This window comes from Rhea pennata, chromosome Z, assembly GCF_028389875.1.
Source record: "Rhea pennata isolate bPtePen1 chromosome Z, bPtePen1.pri, whole genome shotgun sequence".
In the NCBI taxonomy this organism is placed as follows: domain Eukaryota; kingdom Metazoa; phylum Chordata; class Aves; order Rheiformes; family Rheidae; genus Rhea; species Rhea pennata.
Genome location: NC_084702.1, coordinates 66,711,946 through 66,737,451, shown reverse-complemented (window position 1 = coordinate 66,737,451; position 25,506 = coordinate 66,711,946). Strand labels below are relative to the sequence as shown.

Genomic DNA, 25,506 nt, shown 5'->3' with positions numbered 1-25,506 from the left:
TATAATATTTACCTCATGCAGTGCTTGAGTCTGCTTGCTTTGAAATAAAAGAGAGATTGTGAAGACCTGCAAATAGATCATATCTATATTTATTAACAAACTATTTCTGAACATGCACAAGTTCCTGCTCAGACACAAGACAAAGTTATCAAAATATTTTGTTCTTGCAAGGTTCACTTATACTATTTCTATCCACCTCTCAATTCAATTGACATAGCAAAGGTTATAATACGAGTTGCAAGATGTTTGCATTAAACAACACAGATTATCGGATTTTTGTCCCATTTTTCCATTATGCCCTAGAAAGAGAAGCGGAGGGAAAAAATAAAAAAAAGTTCCTTGCAGCACCAGCAGGTTTCTGCAGGAGCTGGCTTGGCAGCACCAGATGTTAATGCGCCAGCCTTAGTTTCCATTCCCTACAGCTCTGTCTGGCTCCCCCCGTGCTTGGCTGTAGGCTCGTGCTTGCCAGCCCAGCCCTCGGCGATGTCTTGCCGATAGCGCAACCAAACCATCGTGAAGCCCAGGCAATACCTGGTCCATCATGCACACCACACACAGCTCGGGCCACATCTGACAAACATATGTGACATCCACATTAGCACATCGCTTGGAAATAGGAAAGTCCCTGCTTGACTTCAATGAGGTTTGAATCAAATTGTAACTAGCTGTTGAGCAGGACTTTAGCTGGCCTCAAATTACGTGTCTTTTCTAACTTCAGTTAATAGCCAAAACCCAACCGCCTGCCCCACCTCAAACACTGTCCAAGCACCTCTTCCCTACTACATCCCCAGAAAGCACAAACCAACTCTTGGGTGTGGTTTGATATGAAAAGAGAGAAATTTCACTCAAAATTCCTATTCCTCTACACAATACCATGGAAGTAAACGTTACCACAAAATTATCAGCATAACTCTAAGGTTTTTTTCTTTTTAAAAGCAGGAGGTTCACTGAGCAATTAATTTAGTACCATATACTTATATACAAGTTCCCACATCAGCACCTTGGTAACTTTTTGTCATTTAAATTGAGCTATGTTTTTTACTTTAAAAGTTGCATTTATTTAATCCACAGCCTAATTGCAGCTGCACAAATAAAGTGGCAGAGAGAGAATATCAGGGGAAAAGCTCTTCAGAGCTCTATCATGTTAAATATTATGATTACAGGCAAATTAACACAGTACACATATTTGTTAACTGCAGCCTTTGCACAACTGACGCTTTCAAAGTAGAGAAGGCGCAGCTCTAAAACTCGAAAAGAGTTTCATCATAAATTGTTAATTTACATTTCTCTTTGTCAAGTCCTTTTAGCAATCTCTAATTTAGGACTCGAACATTATCAAAAAGAAAGCAAGGGAAAGATGACAAACATTTGAGAGCAGAAATAGCCATACTTACTCCCTTAACCAAGAACAGACTCTTACGCCACTCCAGGAAGGGTGGGGTTTGCATTTGCTTTCAGCTGCTCCTATTTCTGGTTTTAAATGGGCAATTTGTCATCATCAGGCTAAATTGCAGCCAAATTGTATACATCCAGAACCATTTATTTGAACCTTTAGAAAGCTGAGATTCTGTCTGATGTGTTTTCTCTAGGCAGAGTGGTAGGTAGCTAGGGGCACAAGCTCTCAATAAATAATTGCAGAAAAAAACAAAAGCCTAAATTTCTCATAGTCTTTTAAGGAACCTGTAATGGCTGGATGGTATATGTTCTTATTCTCTGGTAAATGCAAGAGGGCTTAGCCCTCGCTGGAAAAGCAAATGCACCTCCAGCATTAGCTGTAGATTTCTGATTTTAAAGCCCCTGCTAATTTTTACTAACCTTGGCATACCTTAACTTTGCCTCGCTGTATTTCAAAGAGGATGTGGCTATTGCACATACCCTTCCCTCACGTTCAACGCTGATTTTGCTCTGCTTTCAAACTACGTGGCCAGTGCTTCTGGTGGGGCTGTGTAAACGGCTGCTTAGTAAGTCCCCCTCTTCCCCCTGTTACGTGCAGACCGGTTATGCACGCACACAAAAAGTTCAGACAAGTTTAGCTCGTACGTTTAGCTGTTCGAGTACCAAGCATACAGACTCCCTGATTTTCTTGCAGAGTGCGATGTCTGCACAAGCAGACGTACGCAGTAAAAATCCCCCCATTACAAAAATGCGCTTGATCTGATCATATTAGAGTTCTAGTAATACAGTAATTCAAGCAGAATAAAACCTGATCTCTAAAACATTTGATTACTTGGGGTACTGTTATTTTGTGTGAGTGCATGAATTGTGATTGCATATTTGTCTAACTGTGTAGTTAATCATACACAAACATTCAACGAGCTAGTCTGCTTTTCATCTGGAAAAAGCTATGTGACCTTGATTTCATTGGACACAGACCTTTTTAATTCCAAGCCCTGCGACAAGCCAGCACTACAGCTAGTAAAGCAGCGCTGGTTCTGCATTCTGCTGTAAATTATATGCACAGTTTTTTAGCCTACAAAATACAGTTACACAGATACATGTTGGGTGAATGATCATAGACAGCTTTATGAAAATCTATATATCAAATAGATGAATGAAGGCATAACAAAATCTTTTCCTTGAAGATCATCCTGTCTAGCCAAGGGGACCTGCAAGGATTAAATATGAAATAGATGTACCTAAACTATTCTGTGATTCCGTGTTAACATATCAAGGGGATCTTCAAGGGTGAGCTACCCAGTAATTTATTTATTTTACATCGATATAACATGATTTTCCTATTTATCACTATCCATGTGCTATTGAATCTTGACTGTGTGAAAGATTCCTCCAGTTTTACCAGTCAAAAATAATAGCTTTTCCTTCCATTATGAAACTGCAGCTCCTTAGCACCCTCTCAGCTCCCGACCATTTGCAGCTTAGAGCTTTCCCGAGATGAAGCTAGTTTCTGTGTATTTAGTAACCTTCAATACATTTCTCATGAGCCTGTCTAGTCTCCCTTTGGACTCAAGTAAAGTTTCAGCACCCACAGCATCTCGTGGCAAGGAGCGCCACAGCGTAACTACATGAGTTTGTGAAAAACCAGCTCCGCCCCCCTCCTTTTTTTTGTCCAGGACACACTTCCAGTAAGATTCAGCTGATGCCTCCTAGTTCTTATGGACCACCAGTGTGGTCCACCGTTTCCATGCCACTCCTGATTTTTTAGCTGTCTATCATACCTCCGTGTATTAGCCTCTTTCCAGTTTGAAGAGTCCTGATTTAGTTGTTCCTTAACCAGAAGTTGTCTGTGCCTTTGATCATCCTTGTGGCCTTCTCTGAGTCTCCTTCAGCTCTGTCACATCTTCCTCAAGACTGGCTAACCAAACTGCATTCAGTATTCAAGATGCAGGCACTGCTCAGATTTACACAATGTGTAATGATGTGCTCTGGTTTCTACTCTGCTTCTTTCCTCATTATCCCTAATTTGATTCGCTTTTTTGACCACTAAAAAGAATGAATTTTATTGCTCCATTATTTACAGGGCAAAGATACAAATAATCAGTTTGTTTCAGTGATGATGCTAACAGTCATCTGAGATTGAAAGGCAGCCAGACAACAAACCCATGAATCTCAATAGTCTGGAGAACAGGCTACAGACATGCACTGTATTCACTGCTAATTGTATTGCAGTAAATATTTATTTTCAGCTAAAATACAAAACCAGACACTTATTCTTGAAAGAAGTCAATGTAAATGGAATTATCAAAATGTATTGACCGGTTTGGGAGCTTGCAATGACTCTATATAAGCTGCAATTGTTGATCATGTGAAAATGCATCCAGTATGCTTTATTTATGACAACTGTTCACACTTTCTATTTTTGCATGTTGTAACTGGAGGAAGAACAGAGATTAATTTTATGGAGTAGCATTTTAAGTATTAACAAACAGCAGAGAAAGAGTTTGCTCGGATTTTCGGTGGTGTGAAATTTTTAATGAATGTGTGCAAATCTTCCAGTTACTGCAGGAGAATAAATAGTGTTTTGCTATCAAAGAAACCCACTCTCAAAAGCCTTTTGCAAAATCTGTACAGACTACGGCCAGATTAATACAGTGCTAGAAAAAGGTCTAAGTAAGAAAACTTGACATCAGTAGTCTCCCTTGTAGTGATGAGGTCCCCGGGGCCTCCCACAGCTAACGGTCCAGGCACCTTGGCCCTCCCACTTTGCAAGTCTCATTAATTAACTTCAATCAATAAAAACCTTAGCAAATTTTTTACTGATTTCTCTCAGTTCAGGACGAACTCTTGGTGGTGTCTGCCTGCGTCTCACTCTAACCGTGGATAGTTGGTTTGCTTTGAACAAAAGCTTTCGCACTGTTGAGGAAACCCTCATTCAGACCTGCACCATCCTGACCGGTGATGACTGGCCAACATTCTGAAAACTTGCTGCAAGAGCCATTTTTTAAATTAAATAGCAGGCCAAAACATAAAAACTTGGACTTAGAAACAAGGGGAAGTATTATATTTGGGGACAGATACTCTTCTGCAGAGAGGGATGATGCTGGTTGCCCGTGTCACTAGTATCACAGGCTTTCTAACAGGCCTGTATTTGAAAACAACAGTTTTCAAATAGACCAAATCAAAAGCAGTGAGTCAAATCCCGGACTTGATCTGAGCCAGGCATATGGCTCTGCACTAGCCTTTCACACCACAGTATTAGCTCTTCATGATGCTTGATCATTTTTCTTTCCTTGCTTTCTTTCACAGAGAATGCTTTCTTTCTTTCTATGATTTCTTTCATAGAGAAAACCTCAGTGACCTACAATTTCTGATCTACTTGAAAAAGAATTTTCTCAATCAAAGTTTGGGAACTCTCAAATGAAATTACACTGTACTTTTATTTAAAAAGCAGATGGTGTATCTTTTGGAAGAAGTCTTTCACCTGCATTTAGACTTAAATTTCTACAAGTTCTTGTGCTTCTTCCTGAAAATATTAACTTAATAACTAGCATAGCAATTGAAAATGAAAGTTAGATTATTTCTAGATCATAATGCAAGGACAAGTGTTCACAAATTCTGTTTATTATGAAAATAGGCTTCTTTCTTTTTGAATTTGTTTGTCATTTCTTTAATAAATTTCTTTCTTCATCTACATTTATTAACTGGAGGAGGGCTGAGTGGATGGCAGAAGATGGCTGGAACTTGAGTTTAGGGAGCAAAGAAGCTCATTTCAGTCCCTGTCCTACAAGAAAATGGGAATCTTCTTCACTTAAGAAAGATGTTACCCAAAACCCACAACAACAGTCCTGAAAGTTGTATTCACCCACCACCTAGCTCTATGGGTATTTCTGATTTGTATTGCCTCAGTTGTCTAGAGTTGCCATCTTCTCTATGCTCAGAAGCCCTACAGTCCTGACTGTCTGGTCTGATCAGGTTTCACCTCTGGGATTACACTGGTATCTATTTTTCCTACATTCACCTAATGTCTGTGGACATTCCTGGGAACGTGCAGAGTTGCAGCTCTAAGCATCTGGGGGAAAAGCAACTGTCTCAGTGATGCCTGAAAAACATGCTTCTCCTTCTCTGTGGATCTGCTGCTTTGTGGTATAGCAATACACAAGAAAAAAAATTCCTGCTTTCTGTCGCACGCGCATTAGAGATAATGCTGCTGAAGTCTGGATTTGCACCTAGACAGGCAGGGATTAGGCACTAAGGAATATGAAGTTCTTCCAAATATCATCAGATAACATAATACACCATCCTCCTAGATTTGAACACATGCCAATAGACTGGTTTCATTTTTTGTTCTGAGTTATCAGAAAAGCAGAGCCATAGGACTTGGAAAATTGGCTAATAATAGTCTTTGGTACTCCAAAGAATGATTTTTTTCTGCCTGTTTCATATATCTTCTACTAAAAATATCTAAAATACACACTAGCATACCAGAGCTCATGTTCTCTGATTGTCCAAGTTTTATTTCAAGCTGCGCAGGAGTTAGGAGACTTGATGGTGCTCAGCTGTTCACAGGACGGGAAGAGGTTTGGTCGAAGAACGGCTGGGCTGAGGAGCACGGCGTCTCCTCGACCGCGTGAGCCGCCTCGCAGCTAGCAAACAGAATGTGTTTGCATAGATCGTCCAGTGTTTACAAGAGAGGACCATACGCACTGTGTAAACCAAGTGCAGGAGGTTTTTAAGGCGTTCTTCCTTGTAATCTGAACTATGTCTGTAAAGGGGCACCGGCTCTCCTGAAGCACTGCAAGCTTCTATCCGCTCGTAGCTCATTATTCCATCTTAATAGTTACGCAGTTTCACTGCCTTGTTCTGACTCAAACCTGTTTGTTTGAATGTGAACCAGGTGCTAAGGTATGTCTTTCAAGACATATTAACTGGGGTGTATCTGTGAGATTAACTAGGCAGCATATTTATATCTGTGTCGCCCAACTACTCAACACCTGGAATATTTCCCATTGCATTTACCGAGAAGCAAACACAACTCCCCTTGCACGTGCACCTTCTGAAGCAACTCCCCTCTTGTTCTTAGCTCTCCCCACTCTCTGGCTCATAAAATACTTTTATTTTCACACCACAGCTCCCCTCTCCCTTCCAAGAAGTCCTGATCTTCTTTCACAGGTTTTGCCACCCCTCACTGCTCTCCTTTTTCATCAGCACAAGAGTCAGATTCTCCTTCTCTCCCAAGAGCTGACAGCAGGATGCAGACTTTAATCCAAGTGCCCTAATTTCCAAGTTTGCTAGCAATTAATGATTATATGAAAATTGGGTGTCAGTTCCACCATTTCAAATGAGAAACGCAAGCTTTGTGTGGCATTAAGATTTTGCCCCATTTAAGAAAAACAATTCACTTGTACAAAGTATTGGACACCAATTTCATTAACCCAGAACAATTTCTAAAAAAACAAGGGGATATCTCTAAAAAGGTTTTTCTACAAGAAAAATCTAAGAAAGTGTTGAATTGATCCTAATCTAAATTAAAGCTTATAATTTCCATTTGGTTGACATCAAAACATGGATAAATATAAACCACTGAAATAGGTGATGTCCCCAGATAAATACCTGGCAATAGAGTTTTGCCTCTTTTGGCATGTGGGATCTTGGCAGTAGAAATCAATAATTTTCCTTCTCTTCAGCATATTTCTATAATTAGTTTATTCAAAACTAAAAAAAAAAAAATAACCTAAACCACAGGAACACTTCCCTTTTCTGCCAATCTATGAACAAAGAGTACCTATAAGTCAAAAATCTTGAAGAGCTTGCTAAATTATAAGCAAATCCTACTCAAATCATTGTCTCTAGACAAAACTTCCTTCGTTTAATAAATCACTTTCCATAGCTTTCAGCATTGATATCATAATTTCTTGGGATCCAATATATTTAGCTCAGTTTTAATTACAAGACATTTTATTAGCAAAGTTAGTGATTTTATTTATGTTAATATACTCTAACCAACTTCAGAAGACAGCTTGAAAAAAAATAAATAAGAAATTAAACATTTCATAAATAAGAAATGGTACCTGCTGGTTCCTTACAAATAAAGGTAAAATAACAAACTGCATGAACGTATGTCAAAAGAGAAACTGGTTTATGCATAAGTAGAGTTTAGCCTCCTATTTAGCAAAGACATACCAAGCCTAACATGAGGACTGCCCTTATTTGCTAAACAGAGTCTTAACGGTTATCCATAAGAATCAACCCGTCTTTGAGGAAAAAAAGGTACAAAGTACAACGGCAAAGGAAGACTAAAATTCATTATCGAAATCAATGTTTTGTGTTTGAAAATGTAAAGCTGATTAAGACTAGTTATTTAAGTCACTTTTATTTCAATCATTTTTCTTACAGTTGCAAATATTTTTTCTCTCTCCAATTTCCCAGCTGTAGGAGAAAAAATTAGTAATGTCAGAAACTGCAGCTGGGGCACTAAGGAGCAAGAAATTAGGCCAAAAATGTGGAAGTCATGTTTATCTCTTACCCTGTGCCTATGCCCATAAATGCTTGCTTCCATAAAAACTATTTAAAATTGATCTTCCAGGAGAATAGGTGCATTTTAATTGAACTTTCTTATCATGTTAAAAGATAAAAGAGTAAAAAGATTCCTCTTTCTCCCAGATTCAGTAGCCTAAAACACAATTGCTTTCTGGAATCTGAACCATTTACTGAATATCTTTTTCCTGTAGTACTACATGTGCGTTCTTAGTTTTTAAATGCCATATTATCTCAGCTGGCTGTGTTCTCATGTATCGTCAGATTGGTACGTTAACCAGGAGAGGGACATCCCACGCTTGGAGTAAAGCAGCTATTACAATAGCAGGACAAAGCTAGTCTTCTGACTCTGAAGAAATTAAACATAAAAGAAAACAACAAAAAAAAAAAGGTGAGTCACTTCTGTAATGAGGAGTATTCACTCCAAGTATTGGGCTAACCATACTCCCCTATTAGTAAGACAGTACCTGTGGGGTAGGAAGTGGAAGGAGACAATTTAAGCAGCATCCAGCTGCCACGTGGGCAAACATAATTCTTGGGCTTCTGCAGGGAGGCACCGACAGAGAGGCTTCTTGGCATTGCTCATCTTTCATAGCATCTTCTCCAGCCCAAGCAGTCTGGGCCCGGCTCCTTGATTTCAAAATGGGCCAAATGATGGGGGCTGGAGCCCTTGGGAGCAGAGCACTTTAGTTGCCTTTGGCTATGACTATGAGACGTAACAAAGGAGGTTTGTCCTGAAAAACACGTGACGTTTTTGGCCGTGACAGAAATAAAATCCATGTCACTTGGAAATGCACACCTGAAATCCCAAGCTCTTGCCCTGCAGCAAGGATTTAGCTTCCAGCTTCTCATGCTTCACCTTAGCAGAGAGCCCTGAAGCCCAACCCCCCACTTTGCGGCCCTGGGTGCAGGTGAGCTGGGCTGGCCTGTGTCCATCTCCAGGGAGCAGGTCCCAGAGCCCTACCAGAGTCACCAGAGAGATGACAGAGGGAAGTCACCTGTGGGCCAGCACAGCCTGGAGCCAGGCTGGAGCCAGTGGCTGCTCTGCTCCATCTGGTGATTTCAGTTTGTGGTGGTGGCAGCAGTTACCTTCAGCGTGCCAGCAAGAGCTGCCACCAGCAATGCAGACAGGGCCAGAGGTGCAGTAGGAAAGGTCAGTACTTCTGAGGTCTAGTCCATGTTCACCATCTCCCTCCTTGCTACAAGGTGCTGCTACAGGCAAGAGCCAGCAGCACGCGCTTTGGCAGGCTCACATGGTCGGAGGTTTTGTACTTCATGCAAAGTGGGGCTGGAGAGCCCTGACGGGTAGAGGAGGTACCTGACAGCCCGTCGTGTCTCGAGTGACACGAGCACAATGTCAGTGTTCTGCAGCACACCAGGATCCCATAGTAACCGTACGGAAACAGTACTCCCTCCACAATGTCCTCCTGGGGACCATCCACATAAACCTCTACCTAACAGTACAGCCTGAGTTTAATGTCTGACTATACCCCATTTTGCAAAACCATTTTTAAGAAGCTTCCCATGCGTAATGTCTTGAATGCAACAATGAAGCCACAAAACAAGAATACAGGTGCCAGAGCTTTATTAGATGTTTCACTGGATACAAAGAAACTGGATTTTATATTACTTTTTTGTATACATTAAATACACATTCTTGTCATAAAAATTCACATTTGTTATACAGAACTCTAGGCATTTTATACACAACATTTATTAAAGTACCATTGAATAGATCCTAAAAAGAGAAGGTGCAGCTCTGTGAACCTTTGTGGGCACAACACACAGGGAGCTCTATGTCCTCAGTGTTACATAATCGTCCTTCCCACAGAAACGGAGCAAAGTCATTCAAATGCATTAACGCTCATTTGGAATAATAAGGCTTCTGTACAGAGAACCTGAACAGCGTCAGGAAGCAGTGCGGCAATAACACCATAATCATCACCTGGCACGATTCTATAACTGCTCATGACCGAGGCAGTCAAAAACTTAACATCTGTCCTGACAAGCCCAGCTATTTCTTCCTTTAAGTTATATTTTTAAGCATGCTTTCTTAACTTCAATAATAATAATTATACATAAAACCCAGGATTCTGCTTTAAGGATTCCAGCTTCATAGCCATGCTGATTTGGCAGTTTCAAGTATTTCAGCTACTCTAGAAATCTCTGCTACTCTAGAAATCTTTGGTGGGACCCCAATTAGAGGGAAGAGATTACAACATGTCATCTCACTGCAAAAAAAGAGGCCAAAGTGCATCCCCCTCTTTAAACATATTTACTGGCTTATCATCGAATGTTTTTAATTGTGAGTGAGAATGTTTGCAACCAAATTCTCATCAGCCAAGATGAGGCCTAAGTGGTCATGCATATGTAACTTAGGGTATAGAGGTAAACCATCACAGGACATCAGATGTGGAAGTCCACTCCCATCTCTTAGCTCTGTATTCAACATTGTCTAATACATAAGTTCCAGATTTTGGTAGTGTGCTGAAGATGACAAATCAGCAATATATTGAGCAGCACTGCTCACACCTCACAGTAAAGGGATGAGCAGGCAGAAGCACAGACTGAGACAAGGAGCAATGAGCAGAGAGCCAACGCAGAGCAGCAGGCAGATGTTGTACTTTAACTAGACAAAGACAACAGAAGAGGGTCTGAAATCAGGCTTCTGTTTTCCCTGAATTGCTGCTCACATGGGCCTGACAGAAGCCAACTTCACACCAAATAAACCTTTGGGCAGGCATGCTCTATCTAACCTTGTCCAGCTGGCCAGGCATGAGGCCAAGCTCATGTTATTTCTTTCATAATTATTCTTGTCATCAAGCAGAGGCATCTTGGATGGAAACCATGAAGGGAGAGCTAGATGTGGCTGGAGGAAAGGCAGAGGGGTCATATCTCTGGGCAGTGCAGAGCACTAGGTCCTGCCAACCTCTGAGAAACTACTATATTTTTTTTAATTAAAGCTACTATGGCTCCTTAAAGCAGAAGGCCAAGCCACTAAACCTCAGATCTGACTTTTACATATGAAAAGAACCTGGACTGGAACAGAGCTCAGAGCTTTCCCTGTGAATTCACTGCTGCATTCTAGCACGGGACATGAGCAGTATTGCATAGCACTCCAGGCACTTCTGCAAAGCCAGGCTACCATGCCCCAAGTGCCACAATTATATCTTAAGAGAGAAATTTTAGGCCCTTCATTACATGAACACAATTCTCACTGGCATCAACAGGGGCTGTGTGCATACAGAACTGATCTCACTTGTATCACACAGAAAACCAGGTCTCTATTGCCACGTACAGTCAAGGTAGTTGATCATACAAACATACCATTCTTTATTTATCAGTATATAAGCGAGCTCCAATTAAGTTCAAGTTTAACTTCTTAATGCCAAAGGCAGCTGTATGAACAATCTTCCGCAACGTTTGAAATCTGAATTTAATTATATCACAATTATGATATTTAAACAAGATTATGTAAATGCGTTAAGGCAGGTTACATAACTGCCCTTTTCCTTTAGGATTAATTATTATTTCCTCGAACACTGTGGACAATCCATACTCCCATACACACACACGCACACACACACTTACAAAACAGCAGCACAGTAAAAACTAAATAGATCACTGAACTCCAACAGACTTGTAATCAATACATTGCACATACTATACAGCATATTTTAACCTCATCATTGGGTAAACACATACGATTCAGAACAATGTTGACTGTAACACAGAAGCTACCACTGAGATACGGCAAATACATCATATACACTATTAGCTTTTGCTTCACTGAAAAGGAGTTTGGAAGTTTAAAACGGTGTTAATTGGACTCCTGAAATCACCAAATAGCCTATTCGGTTGCTAATGCCTAGTGCTCCATATTCAGAATAAACAGCACTGGAGCTATGTTTTCAGGGCACTCCACTTTTTTGATGCTTCTCAGTTCACTTCCAAATTTTTTAATTTCCTTTGCAATAGAGCATATACTTACTACCCAGTGCTCTCTCTCATCCTTCAGTAACTGCTTTGAAGTTAGTGGAAATGGTCTAGATTTCTATCAGTATGACAGAAAGACTTAGCCAAGCACACAGGATCACACATTCCCTATCACACATATATGCATATATATACACACGTAGGTACTTTAAAAGACGGTTGGAATGGCAGAACCTACAAAACTACTAACAAAACCATGAGTAAATAAATGGAAGTAACGCATGGATTTTAAAATTAGGCTCCTTTGGCCTGACTCTGATCTTGTCATCTAAGATGGGAATCAGACTCCTGAAGACAGTTGCTATTTTGGTTCAAATCAGTATAGTTGGATCAGCATCAAACATTATGCAAAAGATTTTCAGCTTGCGTAAATTGGAATATAGATTTACACCAGCTGAGAATCTGCTCTCCTGCCTTTATGTTGTGCAATGCAGTTGTGATTTTTCAGTTATGACTGAAAGAAAGCATCAAGTAACCCCATGAAAATGTCTAGAAACTCAAAAGACAATATTACTTCCTAGGTATACAATGAACATAATGAGAGAGGAAGCGAACACAGGAAGAGAAAAAACAATAAGACAGAGAATAACATTACAGTATGAGTAAAGAGATGGTTATGAGGACCAATAGTGTAGACAGGTATTTTTCCTTTGACGAACTGATTACTGCCATCCAATTTCTTATATAGGATCCCTCATAAAACATGTGAAGAAACCTGCTCAAATGAGTCAAGTCAAAGAGCTAATCTGAACCAATCCTGCAGACCAGTCCTGCAAATACATTTCTGGTTGAAATCAATGAGTTTTAGCTGCATAGGGACAACAAATCAGGGCTCTAGAATGGCCCAGTTGTGCTGCATAGTCCTTTCCACCTTGCCTTTTCTGGCAAGATTTCCCAGATTGTATCAACTGGGAGTGTACCCCTATTAGGACAGTTCAATTACAGTTTTCATGCCTCAGAGATGAAACAGCCAGAAAAGTGTAGATAATACCTCCTCCACGTTTTTTTTGTTTGAGTAATTAAGGCAAGTTTGTTTACCTGTCCCCTAGAATAAATTGCTGTGCTTCCCCAATAGAAAGGAGACTGACAGCTAAAAAAAACCCATAATTTTTCTAACCATTTTTTTCTAACATTTTGCTAGGATTTTTTCCCCCATTAACGGAGAAACTATATGATTTGTCTATTATCCTTCTTTGTAGAGGATTTTTTTTTGCTTTTATTTTCCAGCACCTAAATGACAATTAGAATATAACTGATGCTAAAGCAAACATTTCATAACAATGCCAATAAGCTCAAGATATGATATAGCATTATATATATATATATATATATATTTTTACATATATATATACAGGCACACAGATACACACACTTTTTCTTAAATATAGCAAAACATTTGCTTTGAGAACAGCTTTGTGTAAGTGAAAAGCCTGGCATGTTTAGTGTGTGCTTGAGCCAGGGGTTCCAGGAGGAACTCAGTGTTGTTGCTCTCCAATTCAACAGAATTTCAATCAGAATCCAAAAAAAGAACCCATTTTTCCCCACACATATTCAGTAATGTTCAGATTATGTTGCCATATTATAGGGAGCTTAAATGCTTTGACTACATTTAAGTAACTGAAGAATGACGGGAGAATCTGGAAGTAAACAAATTCAGCTAAGAAAAAGAATGAAAAGACCTTTTTACACTACGTCTCTAATAAATAAGCAAACATTTTAATGGTTTTATATGGGACGCCTCATATAGAAGAAAAGCTACTGCTTCAAAACTGTGCAAAATACGCAAGTTTCCAGTTTGCACAAAGAAAATAGATGCTCACGTTTCATTTTGTGTGTCCATTACATGAATTTTGCTTGGAGAGTACGTGGCAACTGAAAATAAAGTGCATCATGTCCCTCCACTCCTCCCCCCCAATATTTTGTTTGCTTAGTTGTGGGTGAAAGCCCCAAGTCCTACGCCCTTTTCAGTACAAAGATGGAGTATGACTCTTGGTGGATTTTCAGGTCACTCTGAGTCAAGTTTTTAATGCTGTAAAAAAACCTAACTGGCTTGGATCACAGATTTCACTGAGGATGAATCTTACTGGTCTAATCTTTACACAAAAAACTGCAACTGAAGGAGGCATCATAACTTCGTAACACCTGTGCAGTTTTCTTTAATCAAATTTATAATACTCTTGTCTACAAACCAGAATACCATTGAGCAAGTGTGCATGGATGTCTTTGTATCACATACATACATTTAAATGTGTCTTTATAGTTTACATACATACATACACACACGTACTTTTTCCAAGGCACCCTCTCTGTACAAAATAGCAGCAATTGTTCATCTTATTCCACTTCTGCATAAACAAAAAAAAAAAAAAAAAAAAAAAAAAAAAAAAGGAAAGGAAAAAAAAAAGAAAAAGAAAAAAGAAAAACCCACCTCTTTGATGAGACCATTTTTTGTTTTTCTATGATCTAATGATTTTTGAGATGGTATAATCTGATGGAAATAGTAAGGATCACGAGATGCCATTTTCTCTTCTCACTCAAGCTACAGTTCTTAACCTTAGTCTTATCCTATAAAGCCCTGCAATATTTCAGGGAATATTCTCCTAGTAAGACCTTAGAGTAGCTACCATTTCCCATGAATGAAATGCTTGGCTTTCAAAAGCTGTGTGCATATACATTGATATATCAAAGACATATGACCGCATTGTATCCAGTTAGGGGTCATCCAGTAGCAACGCTCTCCTTTTACAACTCACTACGTTTTCCATACATTTGAGTTTTATATGTTTCATTAAAAGTAGGGTGATCAGAGATTCTGCCACCAGAACAGTGCCATGCAGCGTATTTCCAACCTTTTGTTAAGCTCTATTATCTCTAATGAACTGTGTAAGGACTACAGTTTAATGTTATTAGTTAGATATTGAGCTACTCCACTCTGTAGTACAGCAATTTTTCACTGATAAGATTGGCACTGATCTTTTTTTCTTTGTAATCAGCAAAGTTTTGTGTTCATAGCTGCCTTAGAGAGAAGCTTAGACTGCATTTCTTTTTTGAAGTGTAGATCTAATCCTGCAGAACACACATTCCCGCTCTAAGACCAAATCCTGCCCACCTTACAGTGCACACAGTATACTGATCCCAAGCTCAAGGCATGCTAAACAAAGGAAAATTTCTTATTAAATTCACTGGACTTTGGATCAGACTCATATAAGATTAATCCTGAGAGGGAGTGGTGCTCCAGTCCGGCCTGACTTTATTCCTGCTAAAACCACGGACAACTCGCAATGGCAGCATTTAGTAGAGTCAGGCTAGCAGTACGTAACTGCTGACTTTACAGGGGGCAGAGGCGCTGGAAAACCCCACCGTGAGAATGAAAAGCAAGCAGGATTCAGTCTGCGCTCTGTGCAGGCTACGTAACACGTCACGTTTACTGTCCGCTGATCATGCGCGTGTTGGAGGCATTACTTCATATTTACTTCACAAAGGTATTTAAACCTGTTGCTCATTGATAAGTACAATCAGTTACACCACCTGACAGACGAAGTGTAGCAACTCAAAATTTTAGGGCCACAAACACTGTCCTTAATCTCCCAGTGTAACGCTCACACCTACGGGAACGCTGCCGTGGGCAGAGAGAGGGCAGTATACATCTCACTGCTCTGAACGCAGCGAATTTCTTGGCACTGTTCATAACCGTAGACGACATAAAATCACATTTGGTACCTCATGGAAAACATGTAAGTGGCCTTCTTTTATCAAACACTGTAAACATGTTTAGTTTTGCACTTTACCTGAAACACAAATGTAAAAAATGATCATAATTGATTAAAACATTTCCCCCTTGCCCACCCACTAAAGCCCTAAACACCTCAGTGTTATAGGAAGATCAGTGTTTTACAAGATAATTCTTTAAAATGCAATCATTGTTTTTTAATTCTAAATAATGCAACAACAAATGTACTATAATACTATCAAGTAGTGTCATCTTCACCTTCATCCAGGGCATAGTTGAGGTTTATGACTGTGCTGATAAAGTCACCAAGTTCTACAAAATCTGCAGTGATAATATTTACACCACTTTCTCCTGGTTTCTGAGTTCGGACCCACTGCATCATTGCCGGAAGAGCTCTAAGGAGAAAACAGAAACAATAATTACTCTTAAAACACTGAGGCAAATGCATCAGGGTCAGATTTACCAACAGCGACCTTAACTGATCTTACTTGGTTTCTAAAGGAACCCAGTATAGAAGGACACAGGTTACTGCTCAGGCCTTTTGAAAATGCTACTCTTGATAATTTTCATTCTTTATGGAAAAAATACATTGATTACATTTCAGCTTCTCAGCAGAAAAGACTAAAAACAAAGGTCATGCAATCTCATAGCGATTACTGATCTCATTGGGGACCAATGGAATGGATCAGACAGCTTTTCAGTATCATCCAGCCATATGATTTCATGTGAATTCTTAAAGGAAAAAGAAATCACAGAGAACTCAAGCCATTTATAAAGCATGTTTGATACATTCTAAGAAATTCTGAAAAAAAATATTTTTTGGGACACTGGAGCAACTATGATTTCTATAGTGTAAGTACAGCATCCAGCATCCACTGAATATATGGTTACTGGTATGCCAGTATCAATATCCCAGTATTGAACTATAATTCTTCATAAAACACTGATTAATTGAAATAAAAAGCAACACAATCAGGCTGACTCTTTTCTGAAACAACATGTTTTTATTATACCACATTTCTAGCACAGGGATACTGTCATGTAAAAGGTGTCTGCCTGTTTGGGTTTGTGAATATAAAGAAATCTTTCAGATACCATGAATATAGAAAACAATGATCTAGAATTACCCGTACAAGAAAAATGTATGGGAAAGTAAAGGGTTCTCTAGTTCTGTAGCAGGAAGTGAAGAAATAAGATATAATGTTCAGAAGACAGAAGTTAAGAGAGTTCAAACAAAGTAAGGTACAGATTTTTCACAGAAAGGGTAATTGACCATCAGAACAAATTCCAAGAAACTGTGATAAATTCTGCAGCATTTGGAGTCTTTAAATCAAGCCTTGCTGTCATTTTAAAAATATACTCTCATTCAACCACAAGCTGCTGAGCTAAACGCAAGAATTTATGGACTGGAGAGTGCAGCAGTTAGTTTAGATGAGTATCATATACTTCCTTTGCCCTAAAATCTGTAAATCTGTGATTCTGCCTCGACCAGCAAGTTGTACAGACATTTTCACGACAGTAAGATACATGTAAAATACTGGCCTGATTCTATTCCCAAAGTTTTAGGAAAACAGGTCTTAATAAAGTAGAACTATTAGCAGGCAGATTTTACTTGTATGTGGCAAGAATCAGTCATTTTTTTCCTAAATAATTTGGTACTGACCAGTTATAACTGGACCCATGTATAATATTACAGAAGATAATATTAAACCATGTGCTCAAGTCCCTCATGAGAGATAGGTCTATGGCTAGCAGAGTGTTTTACTTCAGGCATTGACTCAACACGGCTGAAGCGTATGCACGTATGCACACCAACTCACAACCTGAGCTTAAGCACTCTGCTGCATCACAACTCAACCAACGGCTTGGGATTAAACTCTGTGTAACCCTGAAAAGCTGCATTCCGTAGAACTAGAATAGGCAGAGGACAAGTGTTACATATTTTGTAATGCCTGGACTGTTTGAAAAGATTTGAGAGCAATTAGGACTAGGACAGATCTTGGCAGAAATGTGGGGACCTCCATATTGGTGCAAGACCACTCAGAGCAGCTGGAAACTCCACTGTGCCTTCATATACAAAAGATATTGCTGAATTCTGGAGAAAGACACCAGGGTGAACCTCTGTGGCGACGGTATGTTTCCTTTGTCTTTAATACCTTATTTAAACACAGAGAGTTTCTGGTTTAAGGATGAACTGATTGACTGCAGACAGATGCAGATTCTTCCTTTTTTCCGTATAAGTTGATACCCTTGATATTTTACTCCTCCTCAAGGTATAATTATCTTCTTTGGTATCCTTTATTTGTTCTGAATCTGATTCTGATGTAATTCTATCTTGGGACCAGAGAGTTTGCTCTCTATATATTTAACCTCACACATTAAAATACCATTTTCTTTTTCCTACTGTGTTCTTATTAATCCAAACTTTAACAGGGATAGTCATGCTTCCTTTTGATTAATGCTGTTTTAAACTCAGTGTGCCCTGCCATGGAACTATATCCAAACAGTTTTAGTTGTTAAACTGAGCTATTTACATGTTATTAATATTTCAAATAGAACTCAGCTGCCCGACCCATCGCCAAGTTGCAGATTGTTAGATAAGGTCACAGAGGTCTTTTGTTAAAGACATTAGAGAGCATTCAAAGATAAGTTGCAAGTGAATCAGATTACCCAGCAAAAAGCTTATCATCTGCATTACAAAGCCAAAGAGTACAGCTCTGTAAAAGTAAGTACATGAACAAAAGATTTCACTGACCTTAAGGATTCGGTCTAGGCTATGCAACTCTGCTTACAACAGAGAATCACAAAAAACCCACCACACACATCTTCCAACCACAATGCCATCTCAAAAGTGATTCTATATCCATGATCCACATATTGCTCAGTTTCAGGACAAATATCCCACCCACACTAACAAGAATTATTAGAATAAGCCTACTTTAACATTCCCCAGGGTGTATTTGTGATAGCAACACAAACCTTGTTCACCCTCCCTTGTAATTTCCAGTCTCTGCATGCTCCAAACCAATAATTATTCTCATTAAGGGTTTTAGTCAGAAGAACACAGACCATGCTGTGTGACAGCCACCTACATGATTCCGTGCTCATAGAAACCCAGTAGATACCATGGTCTTAATGATTATTCTTGTGATCTTGATAAACGTGATTCTGCACATGAGCATATGCAAGCCTCTCTGTAAATCCAGACAAATCAAGGATCCTGGCAGCACCACTCTATCCGTGCTGGGCTCTCCATGGGGGCTGCTGATGTCCACATTAAAGGGTCTCCCTGGGGGCTCGGCATCAAGGGTTCTCATGCCGACACCAGAGGGGCTGAGAGCCATTTCAGCACAGGTCATGCTTGTAGACAAAGCTAGTGATCTCTACTTCTATGCAAAAGTAACTCTGCAAATTCTGCACACTGTAACTACATCCACAACTGCATTGTGTTAGTAGAACTAGTTTTCATAATAAAAAGACATCACACAGGTGATAATGACAGTCATGCCACTTTTGGAATTGCATATAGGATGGGCTGTACCTCTCCTTACGGCACTGAGCAATCTTAAGCCATCCAGCCCTCCCATGGCCCAGCTGACTTTGCTGTAAAATGAGGCAGTGAAAGCATGATGAATTAATCAGAAATCCTACTTGCCTCAGAGATGTGTTGGGAGATTTCAGTACTGTGAATAAATGTTCTGAAGTGCATGCAAGATGAAAAGTACTATGTTAGCCTGAGTGTCGCAAATTAATAGCCAGGCAGCAGAAAATTCTGACATATACAGAATACTGTGAGCCCTTTAAAAATTATTTATGCCTGTTCTATCCCACAGCTGCAGAATCCACTCCTTGCAATGAAACTGCACACTAGAATTGAAGTTTTCACAAAGAATACATTTCTAACTCTTAAGGGTTGTGAAAATCACCTAAAAAAACTTTGAACCAAGCATACAGGATAGTGCTGCTTGCTGTAGCCTACAGACACTTATAAGAGAAGGTATATTGACAGCAAAGTCCAAGTGAGGTGAAATACATGAGTCTCCTTCTCTCATCTCATTAATTTACACATCTAGTCCGACTAACATTTTCACATTACTGTAACTTCACTGCCCTCAGTGGAGGTTGGCCAGATTTTACACTACGCCACAGCAGCATAGGCATCTTTGCCAAGGTACAGCACAGACCTGCAAATAAGGATCTATTTTTGAGTAGTTTTCCCCTCGCTTGGCACGAGGGAAGGGCTAGCAGTTGGAGCAAAACAAAGAAGAAAGTCACAAGTCTCAGAGGTCTTAGCAGAGGAGGAAGGCTACTCTGTGGAGAAGAGGAGAATGGCATGTTACCTGGCACTCACTGTGGACTATGCTCATTAACCCTACAGAAATATTTTTCTATTCTCACCTTGGTACCATGGCTGCCTCCTGGTCATCAGTGTCTCCCTCAAGGAGGAGCATATCACCTATTCATGCTCAGAGTTCCCTGGGAACAACAAAGTTCCAGGGACAAGACAAGAGGCTGACACACCAGAGGGCTGTGCTGCCATTCAGAGAGACCTGGACAGGCTGGAGAGCTGGGCGGAGAGGAACCTCATGAGGTTCAACAAGGGCAAGTGCAGAGTCCTGCACTTGGGGAAAACTAACCCTAGGCACCAGTACAAGCTGGGGGCTGACCTTCTGGAGAGCAGCTCTGCAGAGAAGGACCTGGGAGTGGTGGTGGATGACAAGCTGACCGTGAGCCAGCAATGTGCCCTTGTGGCCAAGAAAGCCAATGGTCTCCTGGGCTGCATTAAGAAGACTGTTGCCAGCAGGTCGAAGGAGGTGATCCTGCCCCTCTACTCAGCCCTGGGGAGGCCTCATCTCGAGTGCTGTGTCCAGTTCTGGGCTCCCCAGTACAAGAAAGACACGGAGCTACTGGAGAGAGCCCTGTGTAGGGCTACAAAGATGATCATAGGGCTGGAGCATCGGTCCTATGAGGAATGGCTGCGAGAGCTGGGCCTGTTCAGCCTGGGGAAGAGAAGACTGAGGGGGGGATCTTATCAATGTGTACAAGTACCTGAAGGGAGGGTGTCAAGGGGACAGGGACAAACTCTTTTCAGTTGTCCCGTGTGACAGGACAAGAGGCAATGGGCAGAAATTGAAGCACAGGCAGTTCCGCCTGAACATGAGGGGGAATTTCTTCACTGTGAGAGTGATGGAGCCCTGGCACAGGTTGCCCAGAGAGGTTGTGGAGTCTCCTTCTCTGGAGATCTTCAAGGCCCACCTGGATGCAACCCTGTCTAACATGCTCTAGGTGACCCTGCTGAGCGGGGAGGTTGGACTAGATGATTTCCAGAGGTCCCTGCCAACCTTACTGATTCAGTGATTCTATGCTGCTGCTCTCGCTTCCACGAGGTTGAGAGAACAAGGGAACAAAAGCGACGCAAACAGGCTAGATAAGGAAGGGCTGGGCGAGACAGGCACCAACTCATCTCCACAGCTTCTCAGCTCCACAGGGCAGAGTCGTCTCCATCCCTGACACCACTCAGCAGTGTTGTCCAGAAGCACTTAGACAAGCTGAGAAGTGTATGCAAAACAGGGAGATTGGGGTACTTGAGAGTAAGGACATATCTGCGCTGGACAATGTGGTGTTGTGCAGAGATATTTAATGTCGCAATATTTCCTCTGAGACCAAAGCTTTTATCTCTAACTGGCCCATCACTAAGGCCAGTCAGACATATCAGTCATTTGGACATGGCTTAGGTATCAAGATGACTTGCATCATGCGGCGTAAACATGCGCACCATCACCATTTTCAGCATTTTTTGTTGTTGTTGAAGAGCCATGTACTTTCTCATAGTGTTGCCACAGCGATTTTTATTTACAACCAAGAAAAATCTAGGCTCAGCCTTGACAGTTACTTTATTACCTCTATTTTCCCTGTTCTGTTTGTATGAACAGAAATGTGTGCAGATTTTTTTTCAGCTTTGCACTTCTTTCAGTAACCATTTTCTGATCTGTTTCAGAATGAAAAGAAACACTGTCCTAAACTAGGAGACATGTACAGCCCTTTTCAAAGCTACTGGATATTTCAGATCTCTATCTTTTTTTTTAATCTATCAAAGATCTTAAGTGGACTCTCATGCTATTGAATTTTGTTTTAAAAACTAAAAATAATACATTCAATTAGCTTCAGTTGTTGGAGCAAAACTGAGAACTTCCATTCTGAGCTTTCAGAAAGAAAATATGACCTAACTAATTGCATTAAAATTTGCTTTAAAAATTTGTTCTTAGGCTATTTTAGTTCAGAATGAGTTTTTTTTTAATGTCTGAGTCATCAAAGCCTGACAACGTGACAGAACATTAACAGCAGCAGCTTGCTAAGATAGGACCTCTCATGGCAAAACAGCCATTCCTCTCTGCAGAGCTTTCAAGGGAGGAGGAGGAGGAGGAAAAGCAATGTTGTAAATACAAAACAAAAGAACTGTTCACTGTTTAATGAAAGTTTGATCTCTAAATGGCAGACAAGAGCTTTTCCTTCCGAGCATATGGAAGCACTACAATCTACTCCAGAAAGGGAAATTAGTCTCATTTACAGAGTGCAAAGCAGTCTAGCATTGCATGCACATTACCAGCAGCGCCAGAGAAAACTGAAGTTGGCCCAGTTGTTCTGGGCAAGCGTGACATGTGGCACTCCAGTAACCCTCCCCAGTCAAGCACGCTCCTCTCCCTCCTCCAGCCTTCCTCAAAGAAGTGATATCACTCAGGAAGAACAGCACTGCTTTGCAGGAGGATGTGCTCATGCGAGCAGCAGTGCAGTCTCTTGGGAGCTCCCAAATTTGAATCCCTACAACCTTTTTCTGCCCATCTAATTTTACCTGCATTTGCAAGAATTCTGATTAATTCTGGATCCATAATTCAGCACATGCTGACTTTGGCTTTTCAAGGTTGCTGAGAATTCATCACTCCAGTGGGAGCAGCGGGTGTCATGTGCTGCTGCATCACAAATATCACTACTGCAAAGAACCTTGACAAGTCATTCACATCCAGCCCATCCCGAGGCAGGATCAACTATACAAAGATCGACTGTACAAACTCTTCCTGGCAAATGTTCAATTTAGTCAGCTCTTACAAACCTCCAGTGATAGACATTTCATAATTTTCCTCTGTGTATTCAGAACTTCCTTCATAAATATCTTTATCGCTTCTCCTTAGTTTCAATTGGAGTACCCCAAAATAGATGGCACTAGAATTAGTGGCATTAATGCTATTCAAGAGTGTTTACCAAGTCCTCACCCTGCTGCCACTAAAAATTTACTATCAGCTAGTAAACAAGTTTTCCTGCAAAACGTGAAGCTTAGATACCATCCCACAGTATATCATTCTGCCACATTTTTCTTTCGTGGCAACACTAGATTAAAAGTTTCCTTTTTTTTTTTTTTTTTTTTTTTAACAAGCCAGCCATTTCTTTCTGTCCTCGTATCACCATTTACTGTCCTCTTAGTTGGGCTAATATACCAGTAGAGTCAAGATAAAAAGCAGTAGCACATGGAAATGTTCTGGATTAAAGGAAGCAAATCAATCTTTTTATTCTTCCTCTGTTCCCGATAGCCCCAGTTCATTGAACAGATTTGATTTACAATAGGACCTAACAAATTGTTGAATTGGCACAGACAGGGAGCAAATGATCTGAAGAACAGAGATTTACATGACCCAGGCGCAGAAAAGCTCGGAAGAAAGTCCTTAAATAACTTCCTTATCACTCAGATCCTCTCTAGGCAGCAATAGTGTAGTCATAAACTTGGCACTAAAAAGGCCAGACTGACTAGAACCACAGAGTTTGGGCAATGCTGGGTGAAATTAGTTAATTTTATTATTCATAGTTAGCCCCAAAGGGACACTGGTGGGAATGCATTTTTCAGGATCCTGCACAGACATGTTTCACTACCCATGAGTCGTCATTGTGCAAGTATTACCTATATTAACATCTAAAATCTCTGAATTTATTCTTCTGAAAAGCCAATCTCTAATTCCATTATCTCTCTTTGCTGTATAAAGTTTGGAAACACATCAAATGACACAGACTACAATTCTGGGGCCAGATGAATATTTTAGCGTAATTGATCATAGCGCTGTACTCTGCAGAGTCACAAGGCACAAGATGTCTTTGCCTTTCTATCGAGCTGTTGTTGGCTTTCTGGATTTCATTTTAAAAAAGAGGCAGAAAGGAGCTTGAAAGCACTCTTTTCTGCCCTATCTTCAAAGAACATTTCAGCTGAATTTATTGAACCTGGACCTCTATGCTTTTACAAAAAAGTAATGAGATATTTAATAGCAGCAAATGGATAGTACAGAAGGTTAGGGATTAATGTTCACCGTCCTATATTTATTCCTGATTCTGTTTTTGAGCCATTGCACCTACAGCATTAACTAATAGTATTAGAAATCCAGATAGCTGCTAAAGGAGACCCTGTATTATAGAATCACAGAATCATTACAGAATCATAGAATCAACTATAACAGAACTCACTAATGAGACAACACTAGTATTTCGGCTACCCTCTTGGTCGACATAGTGGGGAATTGAACCGGGAAAGCCCAGAGCTATGGAAGCTGGTACTGCTACTACACAAATTTGGGCTTTTAGCTTTTATGCTGTGACTGAAGCAGGCCTTGTAATACATGCACTTACGCTGCTATGAGCAAACCCCAACAGACCCTGCGTGAACAGGAAAACTACTGACTGCCAGGACGACGTCTGTTTCCTAAGCATGGCTTTTTTAGTGACCCAGCAGGCCAAGCCGGACAAACTCGTTAATCGTTCTTCTAACTTATTATCTCTGTGGAGATCCCTTGAGAAAAAGTCATCTCCTACCACAAGGGTGATGTAAGCCTTAAGTTAGGAAAAACAGAGACAGAAGATTGTAATTACTTTCTAATTAACTTTTCAACTGAGAGATTTTAAATTGATCAGATGTCATTCTTTTCAGCATTTCACAGCTGAAACAGAGAGAGGGTGGGATACTCATTTGCTCACGTGTCTGCCCATGGTATCATTTACATGCTCGAGACAGTTGTTCTGAACCCGCCTCCAAAGAGAAGTACTAAAGAAATGCTAAGAATTTCACAGAAATAGCAATGAGTGACAGAGCCCTGGCACAGGTTGCCCAGAGAGGTTGTGGAGTCTCCTTCTCTGGAGATATTCAAAACCCGCCTGGACGCAATCCTCTGCAATGTGCTCTAGGTGACCCTGCTTGAGCAGGGGTTGGACTAGATGATCTCCAGAGGTCCCTCAACTCAACTGTTCTGTGATGCTGTGAATGGATTACAGAAACAAGAAAAGGAACTTGTTACACTGCCTGTTAAATGAAGAAAACCTTTGTTTTACATAAGAAAACCTCTGTCAGCAACAAAGGGAATAGCTATGGTTATGGGCTTTTTTTTCCACCCTTATCTTCTATTTAAAAAAAAGTTGTGATCTATTTGACTCATTACACCCAATTCACTATACCGAAACCATTCAAACAAGGTGTTACAGGTCACCACAAGGTGCGGTCTGCTATGTCATATGTGTTTAACGTTTCATTGAACATTCTTCCTGCTTCATATCCCCAAATCTTTCACTGACATTACTTTTCAGTCCCTATGCTCTCTCTCATGTCCTAGTGTGAGTTATCAAACAATTTTTTGGCCAAGTGAATATCCTTTTTTTTTTTTTTTTTGGTTTTGAGTTACACGGTTCCCTTTGCGTAGAGCTAAACACTCCTGTTGTTACAGGGAATTCTCTCGTGTTTGCGTGAGGCAAGCATTTCTGTGTTACTGTGGCTCCCACCTACAGAACTGATGCAGCTAACCAGAAGTCTTGCCAGCTGACTC

At 40.4% G+C, this 25,506-nt stretch overlaps 2 protein-coding genes across 2 annotated transcripts in view; both read right to left on the bottom strand.

Annotated features, from left to right (window-relative positions):
- RPL37 (ribosomal protein L37) overlaps window positions 1-25,506 on the bottom strand; it is a 334,257-nt gene that overhangs the window by 98,081 nt on the left and 210,670 nt on the right. The gene's annotated exons all lie outside the window — the stretch shown is intronic.
- PLCXD3 (phosphatidylinositol specific phospholipase C X domain containing 3) overlaps window positions 15,799-25,506 on the bottom strand; it is a 75,068-nt gene continuing 65,360 nt past the window's right edge. Inside the window, exon 3 of the mRNA XM_062600031.1 lies at window positions 15,799-16,053. Coding sequence (XP_062456015.1) covers window positions 15,897-16,053 — 157 coding nt within the window. The 3' untranslated portion in view covers window positions 15,799-15,896. The remainder of the gene's footprint in view (window positions 16,054-25,506) is intronic.